Consider the following 23807-nt stretch of genomic DNA (forward strand, 5'->3'; position numbering starts at 1 on the left):
TTAGAATATTATAGAAGTTGAAGCAAGTTCTTGTTCCGCTTTGAATTGCTTATATGAGCAACTACATTTCCCTTCCTCATTTCACCAGAAATTGCAAAAAAATGCTTATTTTTCTTGGACTTAAGTGTTACGCTGTATTGCTTTGTGTAGACCTTGGTAGTGTAACTAAATAGCTGAGAGCTGTGGTTATTGCCTTATTCCAAACTGTTGCTGGAGAAAAACTGTTCAGCCTCTGAGTTAACAGATCTGTGGATGGTTGAATAACAGTTACTGGGAAAATGGGAGGGTATGAATCTGTCAGGAATACTAACTGTAGTTCTATTCATATTCCCCTCAGTTGAAATCCTGTGCATGTCGCTGTTAAATAGAGGGTATGCAGGTAGGTAGCAAGTATGTAGGACTTTACAGTAATCCTACTGCATTGGAACTGCCTGCATATTGTGCCAAAGGATGCTAAAATACTACCAAATAGCGTTCTAATTCTTTTGCAAATCTTTAGCTTGAGATATTCTCAAGTTTTATGGATTGTATTTTCCACCTTCTCAAAGCTTTAAAGTAAAAATTTATATATAATTATTTTTGTCATGGGATGTGAAAGTAGAGATGGCTTTATCTGCTGGAAAATGTTGTACCAGCATTCAGTCTTCAGAATAATGGGGGGTAATGTTGATAGAGCATGTGTTCTTTTAAATATGTATATTTTTATAAATACACTACAGCCTAAAGAATCTAAGGAGTGATTAATGTAATCCGAGCCTAATTTTAATTCCAAATTTGTGAATAAGTTGTTATACTCTTAAGTGCCACATTTCTTGGTTATATTCTTCCCTTTTTATGCCAAGCCAGTACATGATGTAACAGGGATGAAGTGAGAAGCGTGGCATAGTTATCGAGCTTCAGTGTTGCTAGACGGTTGGCTCTGTGAGATGCTATTACAGGCAACACATGAATTGGGTGAATCCCAGAAGATTCCTTTAATTTGTGACCTGTCTATATAAGCACTTTTACAAAATGAACACTTCACTAGAAGTCTTCATTTCAGTCATCTCTTTACAACCAATTAGAGACTAAAGATGATGAAAAGCCATTTCACTGGCAGCATAAGGTATCAATACTTAGATCTATTGGTTTGGAGACTAAGGGGGAGCCAACTGAATTTAAAATTCTGGTAAAGACCTATGAATCCCTTAGCTGAGGTCTGTGAGATAATTTTTCTTTCCTTTATAAGTAGCTTCAGCTGTGTTCAGCCGTACCAAAGCTGGAGAGCACACTGGCAGGTTTTCTTTATTTGCTCCCTTTGCCTTGATTCAAAAGAACCTGAATTTGGTGGTTTTCCTGGCGGACTGCAGCAGTTAGATTTGCACATGCTGCAAATCTGAGATGTGCTTTCTGTAGTACTGCAGAGTTGGAGAAGAGGTATTTGGATTATTTCCTGTTGAGATAAAGACTTTAAAGCTTCCAATACTTTGTGTTATTAGTGAGATGCTTAGGTACCTGTGGTCTGATTATTTAACGTTATTTTAATGTATTATTTTTCATTACATTTGTGTGATTGTTAAATGCAAGTATAAGCTGCTAACATCTTGTTCATACGTAAATAGTAACTTTTTTGCTTGTCTATAGCGCTGTAAATGTAGGGAGTGAAACTTCTAAGTGTACAAGTAAAGTAGGAAGTTGGTAGGTTTAGCCTAGTAGGGAGTTTCTTTACGAAATGCTAGTCTAAAGTGAGAGTCTTGTTTTTTATACTTGAGGCATTGCTATAAAAACAATCAGTAGCTGAGTGAAATAATATTTAAATTTATTATTTAAACAATCATAAGATTTTTTATTTTTCCAGAACTTCTGCCACAAGATATCATTCTTATTTTACAATTCTGGTAATAGAATTATTAGGCTGTTTTCCAGAATGTAAATTTGACAGGAGTTCCTAATTCTTTCAGTGAAAGGTACTTGAAAAACCCTCACTAAGTGGACTAATCTGCGAATGTTTCAGAGCAAGTGTCAGAGGGCAGTTTCCTGAGCTTTTAAAATGTTAATAATTCTGCTGCAGAAGTCAGAAAATACTGAATAAATTCTGATAACTACCTCATGAGCAAATACAGTTTTGATTGCCATGAAAAGCGGTGGTGCTTATGTTTATCAGCTTTAAAGACCTTCTGTCTCCATCTGTTTATATTGTCGCTGTGCATGATGACTGAGGTTGCCAACTGGTTACTTCAGCTCTGTGACAGAACAGATATAAAAAGCTTTTCATGTATACAGGAGATAATGTCCTCATCTCTTGTTTAGACAGTCTATAGATATGCAAAAAAAATCTGTGACATGTTTTGGTACTGTTACTGCCAATATATTACTAATAGGCATTGCCAGATAATATAACTGAGGAATATAAAATATGCTTTTTATAACACTTATTTCTTGTAATGCCACTTCAGGTTTTCAAATGGGTAGGACAAAAAGTAACTTTGTCTGGAGGCTGTAGATCTGATCTGAAGCTTACTGAAGTCGGTAACAAATTAATCTGATTTCAGTGACCTTTCAGTCAACGTGGCCCTTCATGAAGTGATAGAGACTTTTGTGGGTCAATCTGAAGGTTTTTGTTTTCTCAGTTCCTGTATCAGTGAGAGTCTGTTAAAGCAGCTGTTTTGTCTTTGTGCAATAATCTTCAGCTTTTGCTTGGTTTTTCCTCATTTCTAGTTTAAAAGACAAAAGAGGGGATGATACAGTTACCGAACCCAATATATTCGAGATTCCCATCTAACTGTTAAATGTGAAATTAGCTGATGGAAAAAAGCTAGTAATGGGAAAGCTGACAAGTATACAGGCATAAGAACCTTCACAGATGCACTATGAGTGTGTAAGCTTTGTTCCCTTAAATAGGGTTAGGAAGGAAAGAAAATACTTTAGTCGGTTTATTTACTGGAAATTATACTATTTTTTAGAGAACTGCTGTCTACTTTAGTCGACACAGCAAACAACAGATAGCAGAAAGTATGGTTTGCCAGGAGTGAACTAAGAACTGTTTGAAAGTAACATTTACAATTGGAATTGATGGTTTTTGCAACTCTCAGTGGCCTTGGCTGTCTGGCTGAAAATTCTACCTAAGATCTTAAGAGCCTGGAATCGCAACATCAGAGACTGCAAACCAGTTTTTTCTTGCTTTAATACTCAATTGACAATCAGAAGTTGTTGACATAAACAAAGTGCATATTGTTTAAATAACAAACATTAAAGCTCTTATGAACTAGAGAATACTAGTCTTCTGTAGTGCTTTTGTTTGCATTTCTGTTAACAAAATCAACTTCATCCTCTTTCACTTTGGAAGACTGGTTATGGAAATCCGTATTGTTAAAATATGTTTAAATACTAAATCCTTCGTGAAAGATGTTGGTTGATGAAGCCTAGATACAAAGGAATTAAGAATTGCCTCTCAAGTTTGTTGGTATAATTGAAATTGGCATTGTTCATCAGAAAAGTCCAGGAGTACAATGGCTGGTATTTTTCAACACGTTATGGATTTCCTACAAAAAAAGAAAAAAAATTTTAAAAATCACTGGTTATGCTGGATGCTGAAAATGTATATGTGATATCTTTTCTTAGTCAGTTTTTACAGATCTCAAGATTGTTCATGGTGCCCACTGGATGTAGAGATCCAGTGCAAAAAATCACTGTTATATAGCTCATCGCAGAGGAATCTCAGAATGGGAAAATAGGTCAGAATAAGAAATACTTCTGTTTTAATTAAATTGTCCCATCTTGAGCACATTTGAACAATTTTTGAAAACACTGTATTTAAAAAAAAAGGTATTTTTCCCGTCCTTTTGGTCTGTCTTGTAGTTAAATGAATTGGTTTATTAAGAATGTCCTTCTGTGGAAATGCTGGAGTTCATTAAAATCACATGTTATATATGGTGTTTAGTTGCCCATATGGCAATCATGTTAAATGTATAGCCATGCAGTGTCAGGCATAAGTGGCAGCTTATGGAGTTGTGGCAAAATCTGGACAGACAAAATCTATGTATCCTGGAATATCTTCTGGAGACTTTGTTGCTGTCATTGTTACTTGGTGCAGGTGTGGGAGCAGTGGACACCTTAAGGAGCAAGGGTGGGATGGGCCTAGTGGTGTCCAGAGATGTGAGGAGCATCCAAGGGATATTGGTATTTGACATGAGAACAGTTGGCAATTGCTGCCATAAACCCTCAGCACTGCCATAGAGTCTCATTTGGATGAACATTTCTTTTAATTAAGACGATGAAGATTTTGTGCTGTTTTTCTTGATTATTATTTATTGTCTGATCTTGTCAATGTTGGCAAGATAATGTCTAATTTATCTGTTCTACTTTATCTCTTCTGTTTTTTCCTTTGAAAGTCAGTAGGTTGAAGGTAAGCTTATTTTGAAATACTGGTAAGGTAGAATCTCTGCACATCACTGGTAACAGATTTTCTGATTTCAGAAGGAGTGTTATATTGCTGTCATCTGACTAAATGAGTTAAAATCGTCATGGAATTTGTAAAAGTTTATCTTGATTTCTTTTGTTTTTTCTTATCAATATTTCAGATAAGCTGGTGTTTGTCTTTAATTTAGTAAAGGAAAACTAACTGGCAATCTAAATAATGTATGCTTTTAGATTGTTCACAGTTATCATTAGAGATCAACTTTCTTGAACAAAGTGTATGCTATATATTCATCCCAGGTTTATAGTCTACATTAGCGTTGTGGCAGCTATATAAATAAATGGAACATTGGGCTATATAAGCAGAAATTGAGCTTCTTCCTCATGTGACAAATACCTCATGAAGGTAATAGAGGAGAAGGAAGGAAAAAGAAGCCAGTCTCCTTCACTGTTCTGTTCCCCCTGTATACTTTACGCCTCACCTACCAATGAACCCGTACTTGTAGTGCAAGTCCATTAGTGTTATTTAGTTTTAGGTTTAATTTATTCTTGTTTATTACTTGGCTAATTCAGTGAAGGTTATTTTAAGTCAAAGAAATTAATGGGCCTGTTAACTAAAAGAAAAAAGATATCTTATTTGGCAAAACTTTGTACTCTCATCACCTTTTTTCTTCCAGAGTGTATGAGTCTTAAAGTCACGTCAGAATATGGCGCACTGCCTCAGGACTTAAATTTTAAAGTAATTGTAACATTTTGAAAATTAAGGCTTAGTTGTGTGGGTGGGTTCTGCATAACACATAAGGTGAGAGAAAATCTCTTTCAAATAGTGTATGAGGTTTGAGAACTAAACAAAAAAAAGTAACACCGGGTGCCCTGTGTTAATACCAACTTTGAATCATTTGATTATTTTATGCTGGTGTAAGTCAACACCTGAGACCTCAAGTAAGGAATAAAAGCATTTGGCTGAGGAGGACAATAAATCTTATATTGCAGGAAGAGAGAAAATTGCACATGTAGAAATGGGATAACCAGAGATAATGAATGTTAAAATCTCAATAAGTAAGCTGAAAAGTTGAGATGAAAAGGATAGTTTTGTGACTTATCAAAAAGGCAAAGGATTACACATTGGGGAATGATAGTGCAATGTTTAAAGTATGAGTATGAAAGATTCGCACCGAGTGAGTTCTCCACTTGTTTCAGCTTACTGTGCGAGCCAAAGTACATTACTTTATCTTTCCTAGCCTCATTTGCCATAAGAAAAACAGGTGATAATTTATTCCCTACTTCTTAAAGGTATGGAGAGAACAAATACATTGAGTATCGTTTATGATACTTATCATAAACGGTTATGCAAACTTGTATGATCCTCATATCTGAATGAATATAGATCAGAGCATGGACGGTATTTATTCTCAATGAGAAACTCATGGAATTTGCCTTTCTAATAAACTGATACACTTTTTCTTTCCTGTCAAACTTAAGTTTTCTCAAGAAATACAGGAAAGTCTTAGACTGTCTTCTAAGCAATAAGTAAAATATTTCTTGTCTTGAATGTTTACCCTTTGTTAGAGCATATTAAATTCACTCAGTTTTTTCCTTGTTAGGAACAGTGAGCTCTAATGGAACTACAGTTCATTCATTTTATGTTGAAGATAATGAAAAATGTAAGTTATGTAGGATTTTCCAGATTCTGTTGGATTAAAAGAATCCGTAGAAATTGATGTTAGAGAAATAAGCAGAAGTTCTCTTGGAATAACAAATACTATCTGTAGCTGCCTCCATAAGCTACTTTAACGTGTCAGTTTGGATGAAAGGAGTGATTGTCAAATACATTAGATATGTGATTTTCCACAAGATTTTATTTCAATTATTTCCACACCATGTGTTTAATGTGTCTGAAAAAAAAAATACAGTCTTTCAGCAAATCTTCATCCAGCAAATTGGATGATGACAGGTGAAGAGAAGGTAGTATAACTTGACCTGTGACTATATTTGGTTATAAAAATTTCTAAAATGCCAAGTCAGGTGAAACTACTCAACAAACAAAGGAAATAGATACTGGAATTGGCATGAGTTCTTTGGGAATGTGCCAGTGTAGATATGACGGTGCCTTTTTGCTGAGAATGTCAGATCAACTTTTTTAAAGCAGGGTAATTTCTTGAGCTTTGTCTGCACTTGTTTTTTTCTATTTTGTTTTCCCATCCTAGATCATAAGAGAGTATAAAATCTGGAGATGAGATGGACCAAGCTGACTTTATCAGATCTTTAACTGCATGGACTGCTAATTCTAATTGACCTGTTGGGAGTACAGATATTGGAGTTTAGCTATTCCCCAGTCTTCCTGTGTGCAGCAATGTAACCCCAGTGGACAGAGCTCTGACTTCTCAGGCATGAAACTTTTATTCCTACAGTAGGAGAATCAATCAAGATCAACCCCCTTATTGCATCAATGCTTGTAAAACACTACTAATCCTAAAGATCAATGATAAGCTTTCTTCCAATAGTACTGCTCCTGACATCTAGTTCTTGACCTGAGAAGTCAGTATTTCCTTCTTTGCGTAATGGGATTAGACTACTCCTGAATTATCATGAGTACTGTTATTAGTATGAAGCGTGGTGGCAAATTTCTATCAAAGAGCCTGGAAATCTAATGTAATGTGGAAAACCCTAGGTAACTTTTAAATGGGAACAGCTTCCCACAAAACTGTATTTTGATTCATACAAGATGAGCAGTTGAATGGATCAAAACCCATTCTTTCAAAGTCTCAAATAAGGTTCCCCCACCCCTTTCTAAAATGCTAATGTTGTCTGCAGGAGAGATTTTTTTTTCTTGAAAGATAAGTTTGAGTTGACTTTTTTTATGGTCTTCCATTTTATGATATTTACAGTATTAAGAAGCTGGGCTCTGAATGGGAAGGAAAAAATTTTGCATAACACCACCATTCTGTACAGTACAGTACAAGTGGCTTTGCATTGCTCAGCAGTGGAGGATAGTACTGATGGACAGCCTCTCTCTCCATTTTTACATGCCCACGGAAAAATCTGAGATGCTCACTAAACAGTGTGTCATTTCAGGGGTACCTGGAGAATGGTATCTGCATAGAGTAGCTTTCAGGATCAGGGCTTCAGACTTAAAAATTAATTGGATTTATAATGTAAGTACTTGTATTCTAAATACTGGGTTTCCCAAGTCAAAGGGATAGGCATAGATAAAGGGACTTTGCAGCTGGTTCCCATTTGGGATTAGAATTTTAACTTCCTTGAGAGCTGGTGGAGTAAAACTTATTTGTTTGCCGAACTGAGAAAGGAGCATCAAGTAACATCATAATACATAAAAAAACTAAGAACTACACTGTATGATTACACAGTTCTTAATTCTTTTATACATTATGATGTTACCTCTTCCCTCTTCTATACTTGCCTTTTTTTAATGAGTACTACAATTTAAATGGATGCTGCTTTGGATGTTTTTCTTCCCAGCTTCATCAAATCAAGTACTTGCACGTGCTTATTTTGTGAAGATCAATGCTTTTCATCCGTATCCCATCACTTACTAATTTTTTCTCACGGTGATCTGACTATTCAGTTTTCTGCATGGTTTTTCTGTTGACAGCTGCAGTTCATAATATATCGTATAATATATTGCAATGTCATACAAGTTCCTGTTGAGAAAAGCTTTCAGGTAATGTGTTAATATTTTGGTTCTCACTTGTCACTGAATACCTTCTATTTAATGAATGAATACTATCTTTATTTTGGGGAAGATGCCTTCAACTATTTTTTAATCTGATTTCCCTACCATAAACTAAATCTCCATTTGTTGCTTTTTAGATTTGTGCTGATAAACGTGATAACTTAGCAGGTTTTTTTATGTATTTTTATTTTATCTCTTAGATTTTTCTTCTGCTCCAGTGTTTCATAATGGTTAACATGAAATGTCGCCATATTTCATTTAATGTTTGTTGTTAGGAGATCATGGCTTCTAAACTGCTGTTAATTTGGATGATATATTAGTTTTAGCTGCAGGATAAAGCTTTTTATATATATATATAGCGTAAACATGAGTATAGTTCCTGCAATGAGATGTCAGGTAACTCAGAATATTAGCTAAGACAGAACAAACTGTATTGCTTTTTGAATTTCTTTCTCTTTGGTCAGTTGTAAAGGTTACTAATCTCTGGAGAAAGTAATAGGTCATATGTTTAATGTAATAGCTTTTTGGTTTTCTGCTTTATCTGCTAATTTTAAAATCTTTTGAAGTAAGCTCTTAAAGTAAGTCTTAACGTGAAATTTATGGGAAGGACAAAACCAATGTGTACTTACTCATTACCTGTTATATGCTCAATACTACAATAGCTGATTGTTTATATTCCATGTGCTTCCTACCACAAGCAAGTAAAACCTGGAGTTACTCAAATCATTAGCTAAATACATAGAGTAGTTTGGTATGGAATGGATAGCAAGTTCCCTGTATTTCTTCACCTCCCTGCATTAATCATAATTTATTTTACCTCTAATTTTCCTCTTTTGGGTCTTTACAGAAGGTAAAATTCACCTGTGTGCACATGAAGCTGAAGTATCACGAGTCATACATAGTTGTAACTGTCTTTCTATGTCAGTTGACACAGAATAAGGGCAGGTTACAAAAGACTATTCAGAGCTACTTTAGTACTGAACTCATTTATGTATTGGGGCATTAAACAGAACTCTTCTTAAAAAGATACATTTCTAACATTGACACTGTCATTTCTGTTCTATATGAAAACTTCCTACTAGTTTTTTAAAATATTTTTCTGAAGACTACTGTGATTTTAGCTTTGTATAGCAGCTCACATGGTTGTGTGGATAAAAATTATGCTAGTACACTAGCACCCACATTGGCCTTGTGTACACTATCGGTTATACTGTTTCTATCCTAGTAAAGATCAAGTATAGAACTTGCAACATTTGGCAGACAGAAATAATTGTATTTGCAAACAGGATTACAGTTCCAGTACACAAAGTATTAAGGAAACTGAGGTGAGCATTTGTTAAATCTCTAGTCTTTCCTCATTATATTGAATTATACTCAGAAGCAATTTATAGTTTTAGTTCAGCTTGGAGCAGCTTCTGCATGAAGACAAATGGATAAATAGGTGAACCTCTTTAGTTTCCATCCTTAACTCTTCATACTTCAGGAGCTTTGAAAGTTACACAACTTAAAATTTCGTGGTTCCTTCACGTTTTTGAATTGTTGGTTTTATCAGCATAGTTTGCTGGCCAGATTGATCATCTAGAGTACGAGCTTCTCTTTGAAGAAAGGTGCTTTCCTCTAAGTGGGTTGCTGGTGTATGTGAACATGTTAAGTCTTCATTTACTTGACTGGACTTTCTGCCAAAGCACATGATGGAAGAGTTAGGGTGGGCAGAATATTCCCAGGTATTAAAATGGTGAGGGGGAAATAAATGATGTTGAAGACTTTTCAGCTGTGAGTCAGGCAGATAGGACTAATCTCAACCCCTTAGTGTAATACACCTCAAAAATGAGGACTATGTAGTACTGCAAGTAATAAAATAATTTGTAAAAGTTATTGAATTAAAGGCAAGTGAGTGAAGGTACACAGCAATAGTCACTTTAGCATGGTACAGCAAATAATTGAGGTATTGCCTCTAACATAAAAACAGTGAAGAAAATGATGCATCTTTACTGAGAAAGTAGGTATAAGAAGGTTTTTATCAGTGGTTGTGCTGCTATGCACTAGTGCTAGGCACTATGACTTACAACAGTAGAGGGAGATCCAAGATGACTTATAACACCACACCTTGAGTTTTTTGATTTTGTTTGAGGTGTTTTCAGGCAGCTGGATTACCATGGAAAAGGGTAGATATATGTGCAGGCCATATAAATCAATGTTTCAAGCGTTTTATTCACAGATTTTGTTCAATTGTGATTATTTCATTTAACTTTTATGGGCATAGTAGGATAGAAATTGTGATCTACAATTTTTTTAAGTATAATCAATCAAATTATTTTGAATAACTAGTCTAAGTGCATTGCTGCCTTAAAGTCTGAGAGAAGTTACCTCTCTGAAATAGGGAAATTTGCATCTAAAAGGCACCTTTGGCTCAGTCAGCTGTGTTGATAGTTACTCAGTGTCACCTGTTCTCTGTTAAAGCTTAACCAGTTTGCTAAACTAACATCTATCTAAACCATTGAAATGTAAAGGCTTATATATTAAAAAGCTAATGCTAATTTCCTTTATGTATTACATCTTAATTTTTTTGCTAGGTAAATGCTAAAGGACTTTAAAATTTTCTTTCTGTTTCCAGAAGTTTCACTGTAGTTTCACTAACTTAAAATACTCTTGAAATTTTTATCTTGATTTTTCTGTGGTGCTCTAGTAAATTAACAACTTTATTCCTTAGCCATAATACCTGTGAAAGAGCATTTGCTTGGCTGACATTCATACAGTTCTATAAAGAAGTTGGTAGGTATGTTGCTTTTGTAGCCACAATAAGGAGCAAGTGTGTGCAGCGAACCATCTGTGATCTTTGTAGTGCTATTTACTATTGTAAGGAGCCAGCTTGGCCCAAGTCTGAAGGTTATATTTCTTTAAGGGAGCTTCATGTCTGAAAAAATCTTAAACCTCTCAACTTCTAGACAGAAGAGCATGTATTTTTCAGTTGTTAAGGCTGAAATGTATTCTTGGTGTGTGTCTGTAGTGTGTGCAATAGGAAGATCCTAAAATAACCTGGAAATTTCTTTGCATTTTCAAGAACAGAAGTACTAGAGATTTGGATATAAAAGTCAGTACTGTCATGTAGTTAACATCTGTCAAGGGTTTTGTTTAAAATACAATGCTCACATCAGAAGCTTGTGTTATGAACTTTCCTTTTGAGACTTAGATTTATAGAAATTTTGTGTGAAGCCAGCTTTCATCTTCCTGAGATATGAAAGTATTGGAGAGATCAGCTATTTTGTATATCAGATCGCCAGTTACTTTGAACCTCTCAAAAATATACCAATGATACAACATGAAGCATGTAGTTGCATACTACAGAAATAGCTAAAATGTGCAGAATGTGGCTCAGGGTGGGGAAAGAATAGAAGAGGTCTGGTGCCATGGGTTCAGTCCTGTCAAAAAATACTTGCTGTTGTTTCTGTTAACAGGAAGGTTAAATATTTGCTCTTCTGGAGAGATCCTGCATAAACAGTGAGAAGGTAAATGAACTTCTGATTGAGCTATTGGTCTAAAGAGGTCTTGTGGCCTTGTATGCCATCTGGCTTCTTCTGGAGCTGCTTGTGTAGTTTCTAGTTTTGCACACCCTTGGAGCACATCTTGAGATCTAGTGATGACTTGTATGCTCCTCGTATGACTTCTTTGAGTGGGTGGCTGTTTTTTTTAGTTAACTTGAATAGTTTAGTGATGCTGACAAATGAGAAAATACCCCACTTGCTTTAAATGCAAGAGGAAATGTGGCCTTTGTTAAAGTCTACTGCTAACATATCCACTTGTGAAAGGCATTTTACTAACACTAGTAGATTACTGGTATATCCCATCTAAGTAAACTTATGTATGATACCTTTTCAACACCCTGTCTCCCACAGTACAAAAGCACAAGCACAGCACAGTCTTTCCTACAGCCGTTAGCCAAAACATTGATGATATTCCCTTTTTGTCTATGAATGTGCAGTCAGCATCTAGTTATTTGTTATAAAAATTCATCTTTTTTGAGTGAGGCTTTTGTAAAGGTGAGAAAGTAAGTGGTGGCCTTGTATTGTAAATATTTTGTTTCTGCCATAGTGTGGAAGCCACATACAATATGGGGGAGTGTGCTATAACCAGTTAATACCAGTGATGTATATAATTGTTGTAGAAGATGGATTCCAATAACTTTCATAATATGAAATACCAGCTCACATGATTTCAGCCTAATGAGAATTTTTTTTTTTTTGAGAAGTACATTGGATTTGTGCAGGAAGATGTACTTGATTAATATTATAATGCCTGTTGCACAATATTATAGTGATGTTCTGGCATTTGTATTACTAAGTCAAGCAGAAAGGTATTTGCTGCTCTGGAAATAGATTTTACAGAAATACATTAAATCAAAGCCTAGTGAATTGTTGCTCAGTTTAGAAAAAAGTTCTATTTTCCTGCTTGGTCAAAAAAAATTCAGTTTAAGAAAACAGAAAAGACTTTTACAAGAAGAAAATACAAGCTGATGCTAGCCTGATATCTTGGGTTTTTTATCTTCCAATCCTAATAAATCAAATCTACAGGCAGTTAATCTAATGGAAATAGGGCTATTATGATAATGTTTCTTTGACCAATTGCCTCACTTTCGTCCTTTGTCTTAGGTTCTGTATTGTTTTATCAACCTCAGTTTATCAGAAGGTTTAAGTCCTAAAATAGATTTTTATTGGTAATGATACTTGTGGATAGTTTTGTGCATTTTTCTAAAAAAAGCCATGATGATGTCATTCTAATATTGTGAGTTTTTTGAAGATGCTGAAATATCTGGAAGAATATCTTTCTTGACAGAAGGTATAGCAGTTTAGTTGTTTAAATAGTTCTCAAAAATAAGAGTTTGGGGAATGAGTGTTCTTCAACAAAACATGCACAGCTCTTTTGTGTATCTGTGACCTTTTACCTTTATCTTTCTTTCCTACTCAAAAGGTCACTGTTCTTCAGAACTTTTAACTTCTTTTGTTTGTAACAGCCACTGTATGTTCATATCTCCTTAATTATGTGTTTTTATGTATTGCAAAACAAAAATCAATAAATAGCATTTACTTAAAAGGAGATCTTGCAAGGCACAAAGGCAGTGAGGAAAGAATTATCAAGTTAATCACAAAAGCCTACTACCTTTACTCCAATTTTCAAACACAATAAGGACCATCTCAGTGGCAGAATTGAAAATGTATTACTAGCGTTCAGATTTTCGCATCATTTCATTCCAAAAAATAATCCTTTTAAATGGCTGATGCAACTGCTGAGTAGATCTTCCATATGATCCAAGCTTGTATTTACAGAAGAAATGTCTTTATTTCAGATCCAGGAAAATATTTTTCTTTTAGAGCACAACTTTAGAAGCCACAGACCATGATCCTGCAGGCAAGTAGGTACAAATTAAATGTTAGCAATGCCATTTGATTGCTTACCTTAGTTATTTATTAGTTATAATAGTTATTTTATAGTTAGTTATAGTTCAGTAATAGTTATGAAGAACAACTTAGTGTTTCTAGCCTTTTATTCAGTGTTTTGATGTAACTTTTGAAAAGTGTCAGAATGTATGGAACTTCTCAAAACACTGATTTTGGTTTAAATTATCGATCTCCCTGCTTATGCTGCAGGAGTATTTAGGCAGGTTTCTATTGCAATGCCTAAATCATAGGTGTTTCATATTCAAAAAAGCATTTTGTTACTGAAAGCACTGCAGATAAGGAAAAAAGTTTGACTACATGTTGTTTTATGGCTATATATTGCTGAATACAGCTTTTATGTATTTGTAAACCAGCTGTACCTGTCTTGAGGCCAAATGGTATTGTAGTCCTCTGGTAATAGCCAGTGACAAGAACTAAATACTGAATGGATTAGTATTGCTGCTATTTAATATAAATAATAAGTACTAAAAGAAATTACTTTATGGTCAATAATAACCTATATTCAGATAGCATTTAGAGGTAACTGTATACTAATTATTACAGGTACTGCTGTAGGCAAATGAAGCTTGTGATTTTCATAAATTTAGATATTGACCAGCAGGATTCTTGCCATACCACTGTGTGGCTTGACAGCTGCATCTGTGCACAGTATTCCAGAAACATTACTTTATTATGTAAGCCAAATAACCATCCTGGAGTAAAATTACTTTTGGCTAAACAGGTCAGTTATAGGACTACAGTCTTTGCCTGAAACTTTGTATTAAAATTTAGATGAAAGGTATTTGGTGATTTTTACCATCACCAAACAAAAGATGACAAAAATAAGAGCTGTAATTACCTATCCTATCCATTTCCCCAGTTGCCCATATGTACATGTACTTTCTGCCACATGCATGTTCTCTTGACTTCTTGTTAGGTCCCACTAGCCTAGTCTAAAGCAGTCCACTTAAATCTCCTTGAGCTGCCATTCACTTACGGGTATAATCTTCTTTTAAGCCCATATGATCCCTCATTCTTATGTAGAGTATAAGATTGCTTCAGCTACGAGTTGCTTAGCTTGATTTCTTCTGGCAGTTTTTATTTTCCATTGTGTTCCTCTTAATACGTATATATATTTGGACCAAGTTTCTTATTGATTTGGTGGATAGGTGCTATTGCTGGCGTATTGATTCACTTGCAGTGCCAGCATGATTGTTGGCATAAAGATCATCCTTCTCTTTTCTTGCACAAGTTGCAAGCCAACATGTAACATATTCATCACTTCATCCTGGAGTTGTTTCAGATTCTAGGTGTATGAAACTGTTACTACACTGCTTCAGTTTTTCAAGGTTATTGTACAGCTACAGTACCTGGCTTTTAAAAAGACAAAGTTGAATTTTGGAGGAAGATTTGAGCAGCATGGTAAGAGTGCCAGAAGAGTTTCCTGTGATGTAATCAGAATTCTGCATCCAGGGGTTTATTTCTATTTTTCCTTTGGTTGGCAAGTGTCTTAGTAGATTTTCTACTCTACCATCATATGGGATAACTGTCGTAAAAAAAACCCAACCAAAGAACCCTACATCTTGAATTGAACTGAAAGTAAATACTCTGAAGATGGCTATTAATAACTCAGTTTCTTCTGTTGTGAGGTCAGTGAAACAGTCCTCTAATTTCATTTATAGTACAGATAGGACAAGTGTAAAATCAAGTGTGCAAATGAGGGAAGGGAAAGCTCCCAGTAGAAGTTAAAATTTAGAATTTAAAATTTAGAATGTATGTTATCTACGGGGCCAGCTTTTCAGCAGGTAAAGGATGATATAATTGCTTCTGCATATGGTAGGAATCAAGTCATTAACTACTTACAGGCTGGGATGTTAATCATCAAGCTGAACCAAATCAAAGCTGCAAGTTAAAAGAATATACTGGTTTTACCCCAAAAAACTTCAGTGGTTTGTTGGGGGTGTATGAGAATTCTGGAGGGGAAAAGTTACATTTTTGCATTATATTGCTCTAATCCTTTGTCTTCTGATGCATTGCTGTCTGTTATTTCTGTAATTTTATTTGTAACCTGAAGCTGTAGTGTGTACAGACGTAAAGAAACTGTTACCCAGAGGTGGAAATAGTGTGGCTTACTTTCAGTGTATAGGGCTTAAGTAAAGAATTGATAAAACTACGTTTGGATGTAACTTTTAAAAACAGGGATTTAAGCATCTGACTACCATTAATATTCAGCAGTGATAGGAAGCTGAAGCTGTGTCACCCTCTTTAAATTACCTTGGTGCAATGCTTAAGTGTTTATCATGGTGAGTGAATGCTGTTAATGAATAGTGAAATATGGAATAAAAGTAATGAATACTTCTAATGTATTTTAAGGGTAATTTAAGACCATTTATGTAGCATCACACAATGTTCCTAGAGTATTTAACTATTGGAAGAGGATTTTTAAAGCTGCTTTAAATTTTGTCCTACGTGCAGCAAATCACTAGAGATTAACAAACTGTTAATGATATAGTTGTTCATTTTAAAAACCCTTAAATTTAGAATTCCTGTCTTACTGTTTAAGTTGGGGGAAATACACTATGTACCATAATGTATTTCTTGTAATAGGTATATTAAACTTTAGTTGCAGTGTCTTGCAAATGTAAAACTTGCTGATGTAGTTACTGTTTTTTACTAGATCATTGACCCGTCAATCAGACTCTGACCATTTCAGAGATAAAATGCTAGGCTTTCATTGGCTATTATGAATAGAGCACCTTTCCACAAATTAAGAAATGGTGTAATAATTAACAGGTATAATGGATATGTGCATTCAGGTTTCAGTTATATCTTTATGAGCTTTAGCTCCTGTTACTGTTGGTATAGTTAACCCCCTGTCTACCCACAGATAATTTAACTATAGTGTAAAAATGGCATTTTGCTAATATGATTGATAGGTTTTTTGCTCATTTTTTAAGATCTGTAATAAGAGCTGTTCTTCCAGACTTTTTCTTTAAAACAAGGTACAGAACTTCACTAACAAAATTCCTTAAATAAGTAATAATACTGTTCTAAAGAAATGTAGCAAAGATTCCTTAAACAATTTTGCATACAGAGAATTTACCCAAACTTTAATTTTTTTTTCCGATTTACAGACTTAAGTGATTATAAGTACTGATGATTCCTGGTACTGGAGTTTGGTATCTTTGATCTAAAAAGTTGCTTGGAAATTGCCAAACCAGATCATTCGATAATGGACTTATTGGGTGAACCAGGAAGTAGGCAGAGGTCACTTACCATTCCTAAGCTCTAAATATCTTAATAAAAATCAACATTTGGGGTTTTGAAAATATTAAATTATATTTTAGTTGCAAAAATTCATTAAATAACATCAAGATTCAATTGCTTTGATGTAATATACTTGCACTGCAAAATATGAATCAGGAAAGAAAATCCTAAGTTTAGGGAAGTTACGGAACTGGAAAATTAAAGAAAACTTTCTGAATTTATGTATTACTTTTATTAATCTTTAAACATGAGAAAAACCAAAAGAGAAGTGATAGTTAAAATGAGAGGCTGATAAAATACTATATAACTGGAAGTTTACCAGGGTATAGAAGTTGCTTTTGTTTTGAAAAGTGGTTTCCTATTAAAGTATTGTTGGCATCTTAATTAGTGCTATTAATCTGATTTCACATGTTTTATGTGCAATACTGTTTCAGGTGTGTTCTTATATACCAGATATTTATTCAGAACACATTTGTGTAGAGGCTCACATCTTTAGTAAACTCATTTTTATACTAGAAGTTGGCATAGCCATTGTCCTATTGTAAATGCAATTTAATCTATTTCAGGGAAATTCAGTTGCTTAATGACATCAATTGTCCCTATATGTATACAGTAGTAGATCTTGGCTAAACTGTTCAGTTTATTTTGTGATCAGTAGCTCACAGATTTTCATCATTGGTGGAGTTTTAGTACCATAGTGAATAAGTTACCATTTAGTATTCATATGTTTTTGTCATGTCAATGCTACCTAGGTATAAGATGTGCTTATAAGAGCAAATACTCAGGTACTTGTCCAAACAAAGTATTTTCAAAGTACTCCTTAATGTTAGTCACAGACCTTAAAGTGTACTTACAAATGTAAATGCAAAAAGATGAACTATTCTGGAAGAAAACACAGAAATTTTTCACTTATGTTTGGCAATGTCATGCCTGCTATAACTTGAGTCCAAAATACTGCAGTTGCAAGAGGAGTGAGCGTTTTTAGAGTATACTGTGAGACTGTGCCAAGATCTTCCTGGTCCACAAAACGAAATCCTCAAGGAAAAAAAGGTGGAAGGGGCAAGGTAGTTGTCTTTTTTCTTTCCTATTTATAATATCTCAATACATGTCCAAGTAGATAGTTTACCTTCATAGAAGATGAGGGATAGTGCGATGTGGTCTATGCATTTCTGATCCAAGAGCGGCTTACATTGAGCCTCTGGAATGCAACCTTCCCTATTCCTAACCTTCCAGTTATTTGTTCCTTTATTTTTAATAGTCTGTTCTTTCATTAATCGTCTCATGCTGCAATGTACCCTTACTTCCTTAACCAGAGAGAGATATATATAGAGAGATATAGACATATATACACACACACAACTACTTTTTTGCTATATTCTAATCCTCACACACATACAACTTAATATTGTAGTGCAAGCAAAACTACTTAAAGCAAACCACAAAACTAATTAATCCATAACAAATGAAAATCATTAAACATAATTCTGCTGTAATCTTTATCCTCCCGTTTCTTTTTTCCCTTATTTAAAACTAAAACTAAGACTCTTGTTTTGCCACAAGGATCTTATCTTAAAGTAAGAAGAACTCATCCAGTTGAATCTCAAAGATAAAAATAAAAATAGTGAATAGATTTTGTGAAGGCCACAAATATGCCAAAGTAACAGCTTTGTCTAATTCAGACTCTGCATAAAGAGTTTGTGTGTATATATATACTGAGAAGAAAGTTTGGGACTATTGGGATGCATTTAGATTTACATTTTGTTGTTTTCATAGATTAGTAAAGCTTTTAATTACAAATAATATAGTAGTGCTTGGGACTTAAAAGCAAAGCTACTTTCCATGGTTTTAATATGGGGAGACAGAATTACAAACAAAAACCCCTATGCTTGAATATGATTCTTCAATGATATTTTTCTTTCAAGTGTTAACTGATTAATTCATTGTTCAACCCTGATTATAGGAAGAATACATGTGAAATATGATGCGGGATATCTTTGGAAGTAGAGTGAAATACAGCTGCATTTCTAGGATCTTAAACTTACTTTTATACTGAACTTCAAGTATTGAAAAGGTATGTTTAGCCTATGAAATATATATTTACCTAAAAGCTTTCCTTTATTACTGTTTTCTGGTTTTAAGCTATAAAGTGCAAAAACTTGCTCTTGTACAGTATGAGAAGCCCTGCATTATATTTACATGAAGTAGTCTAGGACACTTGACAGTTTTTTAATTTTGAGTACTTTACACTGTGGCATCTTAAACACCAACTTTTCTATGAATACAAAATCTCTGAAAGGTCTTGCAACTCCAGGTTGTAAGCTGACCTCTAAACATACTGTTCTGATGATCTCGTCTATTTAGCAACCAAATTGCCCCTCCAGTGTTCTCAGAACTCATCAAGAACTGAAGTATTCAATGGGCTCATTTACAGTGTAGTTGAATCTCAGTTCTTCCTTATAAGAAAATTAGAACAACTCTGTTTGTTATAAGGTTACTCTGAGGGTATAGAAAGCAGGTAAGCAAATTATTTTGTCCTGAACATATTTTAATTCACTTAATTTAAGATTTCTATCTCCCTGAAACTTGATGCACAAATGCTTGAGAATTTTTGCAGAATTAGGAAAAGCCTCTGGAATCTCTTCCAGGTTAAAGACCTGTAACAAGACAGTAAGACTGGAATAAGATGGTATCTTATACCTGTGACAGGTTGATATTCAGTCCTTGTAGAAGAAGGTAAAGATTGAAGTGAAAGAGCAGCTCACTGTACCAAAGCCGAGTTTGGAAATGACTGATTATTTCATTAGTCTCTGCATGGTGTGCAAGTTCTTTAGAAATGGCACAGAATTGTGTCAGAATTCTGCTGTTCAACGTCTTTTGTACTATAGCACATATGTGGAAGAAATCTTTTGTAATTCATTTGAACTTTTTATTCACTTGAACTTCTTCATTAAGAGACATTTACATTGTTATACTGTAGAGTACCTAATTAAGAAAGCTACCCATCTGTAATGGCGTAACAAAGGTAATAACAAATGAAAAAAGCTACCAGTAGACTTACACATTTTGAAATGGAAGAAATTGTTTAATCTCATCAGTTAGGTTACTCTTCTAAAGTTCATTTGAAGTAGTGGTAAATTTTCTGTTTGTCACAGGGGATCTGTTACTGAAGTTGTTTTTATATCATGTATTGGGCAGCCTTTTATCTACAAAACTTATTTTTAACATCACTTCTTTAGGGATTCAACCTCACTATCACTTTGCTTTGTCTTTCCCTTCTTGCCTGATCCATTACTTTAGCGTTGAACTGTCAATTCTGTCTTTTTGGTTATTTGTATGTTACCATTCTTTGATTATATAACTTAAAACTTTCACAAGTATGGGAATTGTCCTTTAAAAGTTGCATTCTTATGAGCCTAGATTTAAATGTACAACTGCAGAAGTTTGGATACTACAATCTTTTAAGTATTATTCATTTTGCAATGAGCATAAAATTGAGCAATACGAGCTACTGTGTTTTGTAGCTTCTTTGTATATACATGATATATCTAATTTTAGTGTTTGTATATTGTTTTTCCAGTTACACATATAATAAACCTGAGATCAGTGTTCAGGATGTTTTTTCCATCTTACTATGAGCTTTATGAATGTGCAGATTTATCGACCCCTAGTGGGATGTTAAGAAAATGGCTGTTAATTTAGTACGTGCTAAATGAAAAATTTAAGTATTTTTCAATGCTGTATTTGTTTAAATGCTTTTTTCTTCTGCTTGCAGCTGGATTAGCTCCTGAATTTTGCTTCTGTTTCCTACCTCTGCAGAATTGCCTATTGCAGCAACTTCTATTAACAACATTCCCAAAACATGTAGCTAGGTGTCTGCATTCTAATGAACTCTTACAGCTGTAGCTGAGTATTTTTAAATTACAGTATAGCATAAATTTAAAAAAATAAAGGGTCTTTTGTTTTGTGCTGTGTAAGGTGGGCTTATCTTTAATAAGCTAGAAAAAGCTAGTAACTTCTTGGGTAGTATGATACTATATAAATGAATTAAAGTTAATTCTAAATCATCTGCTCAAGTTTCACTGAGCTCTTAGTGCTTATTAAATGATTATAATTTACCAGTAATATCCTGAAACGTTCCATTTCATAAAATAATTACTTAATACAGTATTTTCATGCTAAACCACCATGTAAAATATTGCATTTCTAGGAAACTTTTAAACTAATTTTGAAATAGCTCTAATATTTTTAATCATTTAGTTGAAATTGAATTGAAATTTTCTGGGAGGTGAAATGATCTCCTAACCATGTTGTGAAGGTTTTTTATTGGCATTTATTTCACATGAATTAAAATGAAGTACTGAATAGTGAATTCACATTTGACTGTTTAATTAGCAATAATAAACAAAGATAAGTCTGCTCAATAATTAAATTTAAATTGAACTTCACTATAATTCTGCGTCTGCTACATGTTTCCAAGTATCAGAATCAAATTAAGTCCTACTGTAAATAATTTATTTTTCTACGCAAGTTTGACACAATAAATAACTTCCTTTTTTTATTTTGTACATTTAATTTTATAGGGTTTAAGTAGTAAAGTGGTGTTTTTACCAGTTAAATTATGAAATACTCCTTTGAATTTTAGGTATTTTTAAATTGTTAAGAAAAGGCCAAATATAATTTTTGGCATTTACTAATATTTAGTGAGTTGTTTATTGCGTAAACCATATTGCTTAAAGTCAAACTTGCACAGCAATTAAAAATGTCAAAAAGACCTCAAATTCATATTTTTGTGGGAGCACCCAGTATTCCAAGCCCGCTGGAGGTGTCAGAGCAAAGTAATTCAGCACCTGCTGCTGAAAAATGGAGAGAACTCCATTGTTCATGTGATATACATAGTCTTTTTCCTGAAAAAGTCAAAGGTGCTGACCACATAGTGTTTCAGGCAGAAAGCTTTATAGTCCCAGCAGTTCCTACAAATGATGACAGCTCTCAGCAGTCTAAGCAGGGGAGATTAATGGTAGCAAAAGAATATTTGACATCTCTTGTACCTGTGGCAGTAAATTGTACCAGCACACCTAAAAAGACTGAAAGTTTAATTTATTCCGATTGTCAAATATCTAAAGATAGATGCACGCATGGAAATGTAAAGCCAGCTGCAGATCAACACCTTCCTCAAAAATTTGCAGAATCAGCTAGTCAGGATAAACAATCACATGGCTGTTGTTCGGACCTCACCGAAAGAAAAGCCAGTCATTTAAAAGTTAATAGCTCTGACATTTCTGATTTGGTTGCCAGTACTAAGCAGATTAGCATACATCTAAGGTCTGTGGGACAAGGTGTTCAATCAGATCATAGAAGTGATCACCATGAATATCTAAGTCAATATCTGGATATGTTTTTCCCCCAAAATCAAGAGTCAAAACCAAAAGGAAAACCAGGTGATTTTTCAGACTTTGCAGTGTCAACTGATACTGAATTTCATAGTATAATGACTTCAAGTCAGATGGCTGTTTTTGCACGGGGTCGGAACGAGATGCAGAAAAGAATCATAAAACTATCGGAAACAGAAGCAGGCAAAAAACCTGAAGAAAAGCGATATGATAACTTGCAATTTGATTCTGGTGTTGGAACATGTCTTAATGTGGCTGAAAATGAATATAAGGAAGAGTATACAAGTTCCCTTGAACTTTTCACTTCTGAGGATGGTGGGAAAAATGTTTGCTTTGAAGCTACAGAACAAGAAGGAAGTGCTCAGGAAAATAGCAAGAAGTCTCAAGAACTTAATGTTCCTGCTGAGCAATTTGTAAATGAAATCCATATTGAACCATTGAGCTCAGGAATTTTGTGCTCTCAAGTAGACAGTTCTCTTAAGAGCTCTTCTAAAAGAGCCCGCAAGTGTGAAGATTCCTTTCGTGTTTTTCACTCAGCATTTGAAAGACAGCTGAAATCAAAGAGAGCTAAACTGAATTCTTCTCCAGCTGCTCCTGGGATGAGAGTAGATCAAGAGAGGATGACAGAGTTCAAGAAACTTCAGAAGAAACTATCACCACTTAAGAATTGCTGCTGCAGAAATCAAAAGTACAATGTTTTGGTCACAATAGTACATCCTTGTCATATCAAAGAAATACAGGTGAAGACTAGACCAAAATCTTCATGTAAAGTTCCTGTAGCAACAATTGTAGTTATTGACCAGTCAGAAATTGAGAGAAAGGTGGTGCTGTGGCGTGGTGCTGCATTTTGGTCACTCACTGTGTTTCCTGGGGATATTGTACTGCTTACAGGTGAGAATTCCTTTATTTGCCTTTTTAAAATGTGGATCTTTAAAATGCCTGTTTAAAGTAGAACAATATGTAACCAGTAATTTGGAACTATGGCTAAGCATTTGTAAGTATCTTTCTTACATCACTCAACATCACTTTGAATTCTCAGTCATCCTGTCAGTGGAACATCGACTGTCCCGTAGAAGTTTATCCATCTCTTATCTCTTTGGTCTGAGGCACAGCAGTGCATTGATGCTACAGCAGTGCTATAGGTAATCAGGTATATTCTGTAACCCGTGTTTTATAAGAGTTGTTCCTGAAAGGTAAAAGTGCTACTACAAACCAGATGTAGTAGTTATTTGACTTATGGACTTTTTTGTGATTTTCTGCTGTTGGACCAGCAGATGGACCGGAAAATTGTGATGTTACGTTCAGTCTCAGGATGAGAAATGCTTTTCCTCCTGGGAAGGACTTCGTAGCTTAGCACTAGCATCTTGAGATGGATCGTGTTGTGAATTAGTAGCTGACATAGACTGCAGAAATATAAAATGCTGTTTGCACTTCACCTTCTTCATAACATGTGAGCTAATAAAGAAGATTCTCCCTGATAATTCTTAGCACTCTTTAATACCTAATAGGAGCCAAAACCCTTCCTCTTTAAGAGAATGCATGTCATGTAAGAGAATGCAGTACTATAAAAATGATGTTGCACCTAATTTAGGGCTGGATTTGACCAGAACTTCATAGTGGTCTGGCCCG

General features: G+C 34.6%; 1 protein-coding gene across 5 annotated transcripts in view; it reads left to right on the forward strand.

Annotated features, from left to right (window-relative positions):
• Positions 1 to 23807, forward strand: part of SHLD2 (shieldin complex subunit 2) — a 53623-nt gene that overhangs the window by 3846 nt on the left and 25970 nt on the right. For all 5 annotated transcript variants that reach the window (XR_012674261.1, XM_075154315.1, XM_075154313.1 and 2 more), the window contains exons 3-4: positions 18749 to 18859; positions 20561 to 23069. Coding sequence is in view for 4 of the 5 variants with exons in the window: in XM_075154315.1 (XP_075010416.1) it covers positions 21548 to 23069 (1522 nt within the window). In the remaining variant the exon portion in view is untranslated. The remainder of the gene's footprint in view (positions 1 to 18748; positions 18860 to 20560; positions 23070 to 23807) is intronic.

This window comes from Calonectris borealis, chromosome 7 (assembly GCF_964195595.1).
Source record: "Calonectris borealis chromosome 7, bCalBor7.hap1.2, whole genome shotgun sequence".
Classification (NCBI taxonomy): domain Eukaryota; kingdom Metazoa; phylum Chordata; class Aves; order Procellariiformes; family Procellariidae; genus Calonectris; species Calonectris borealis.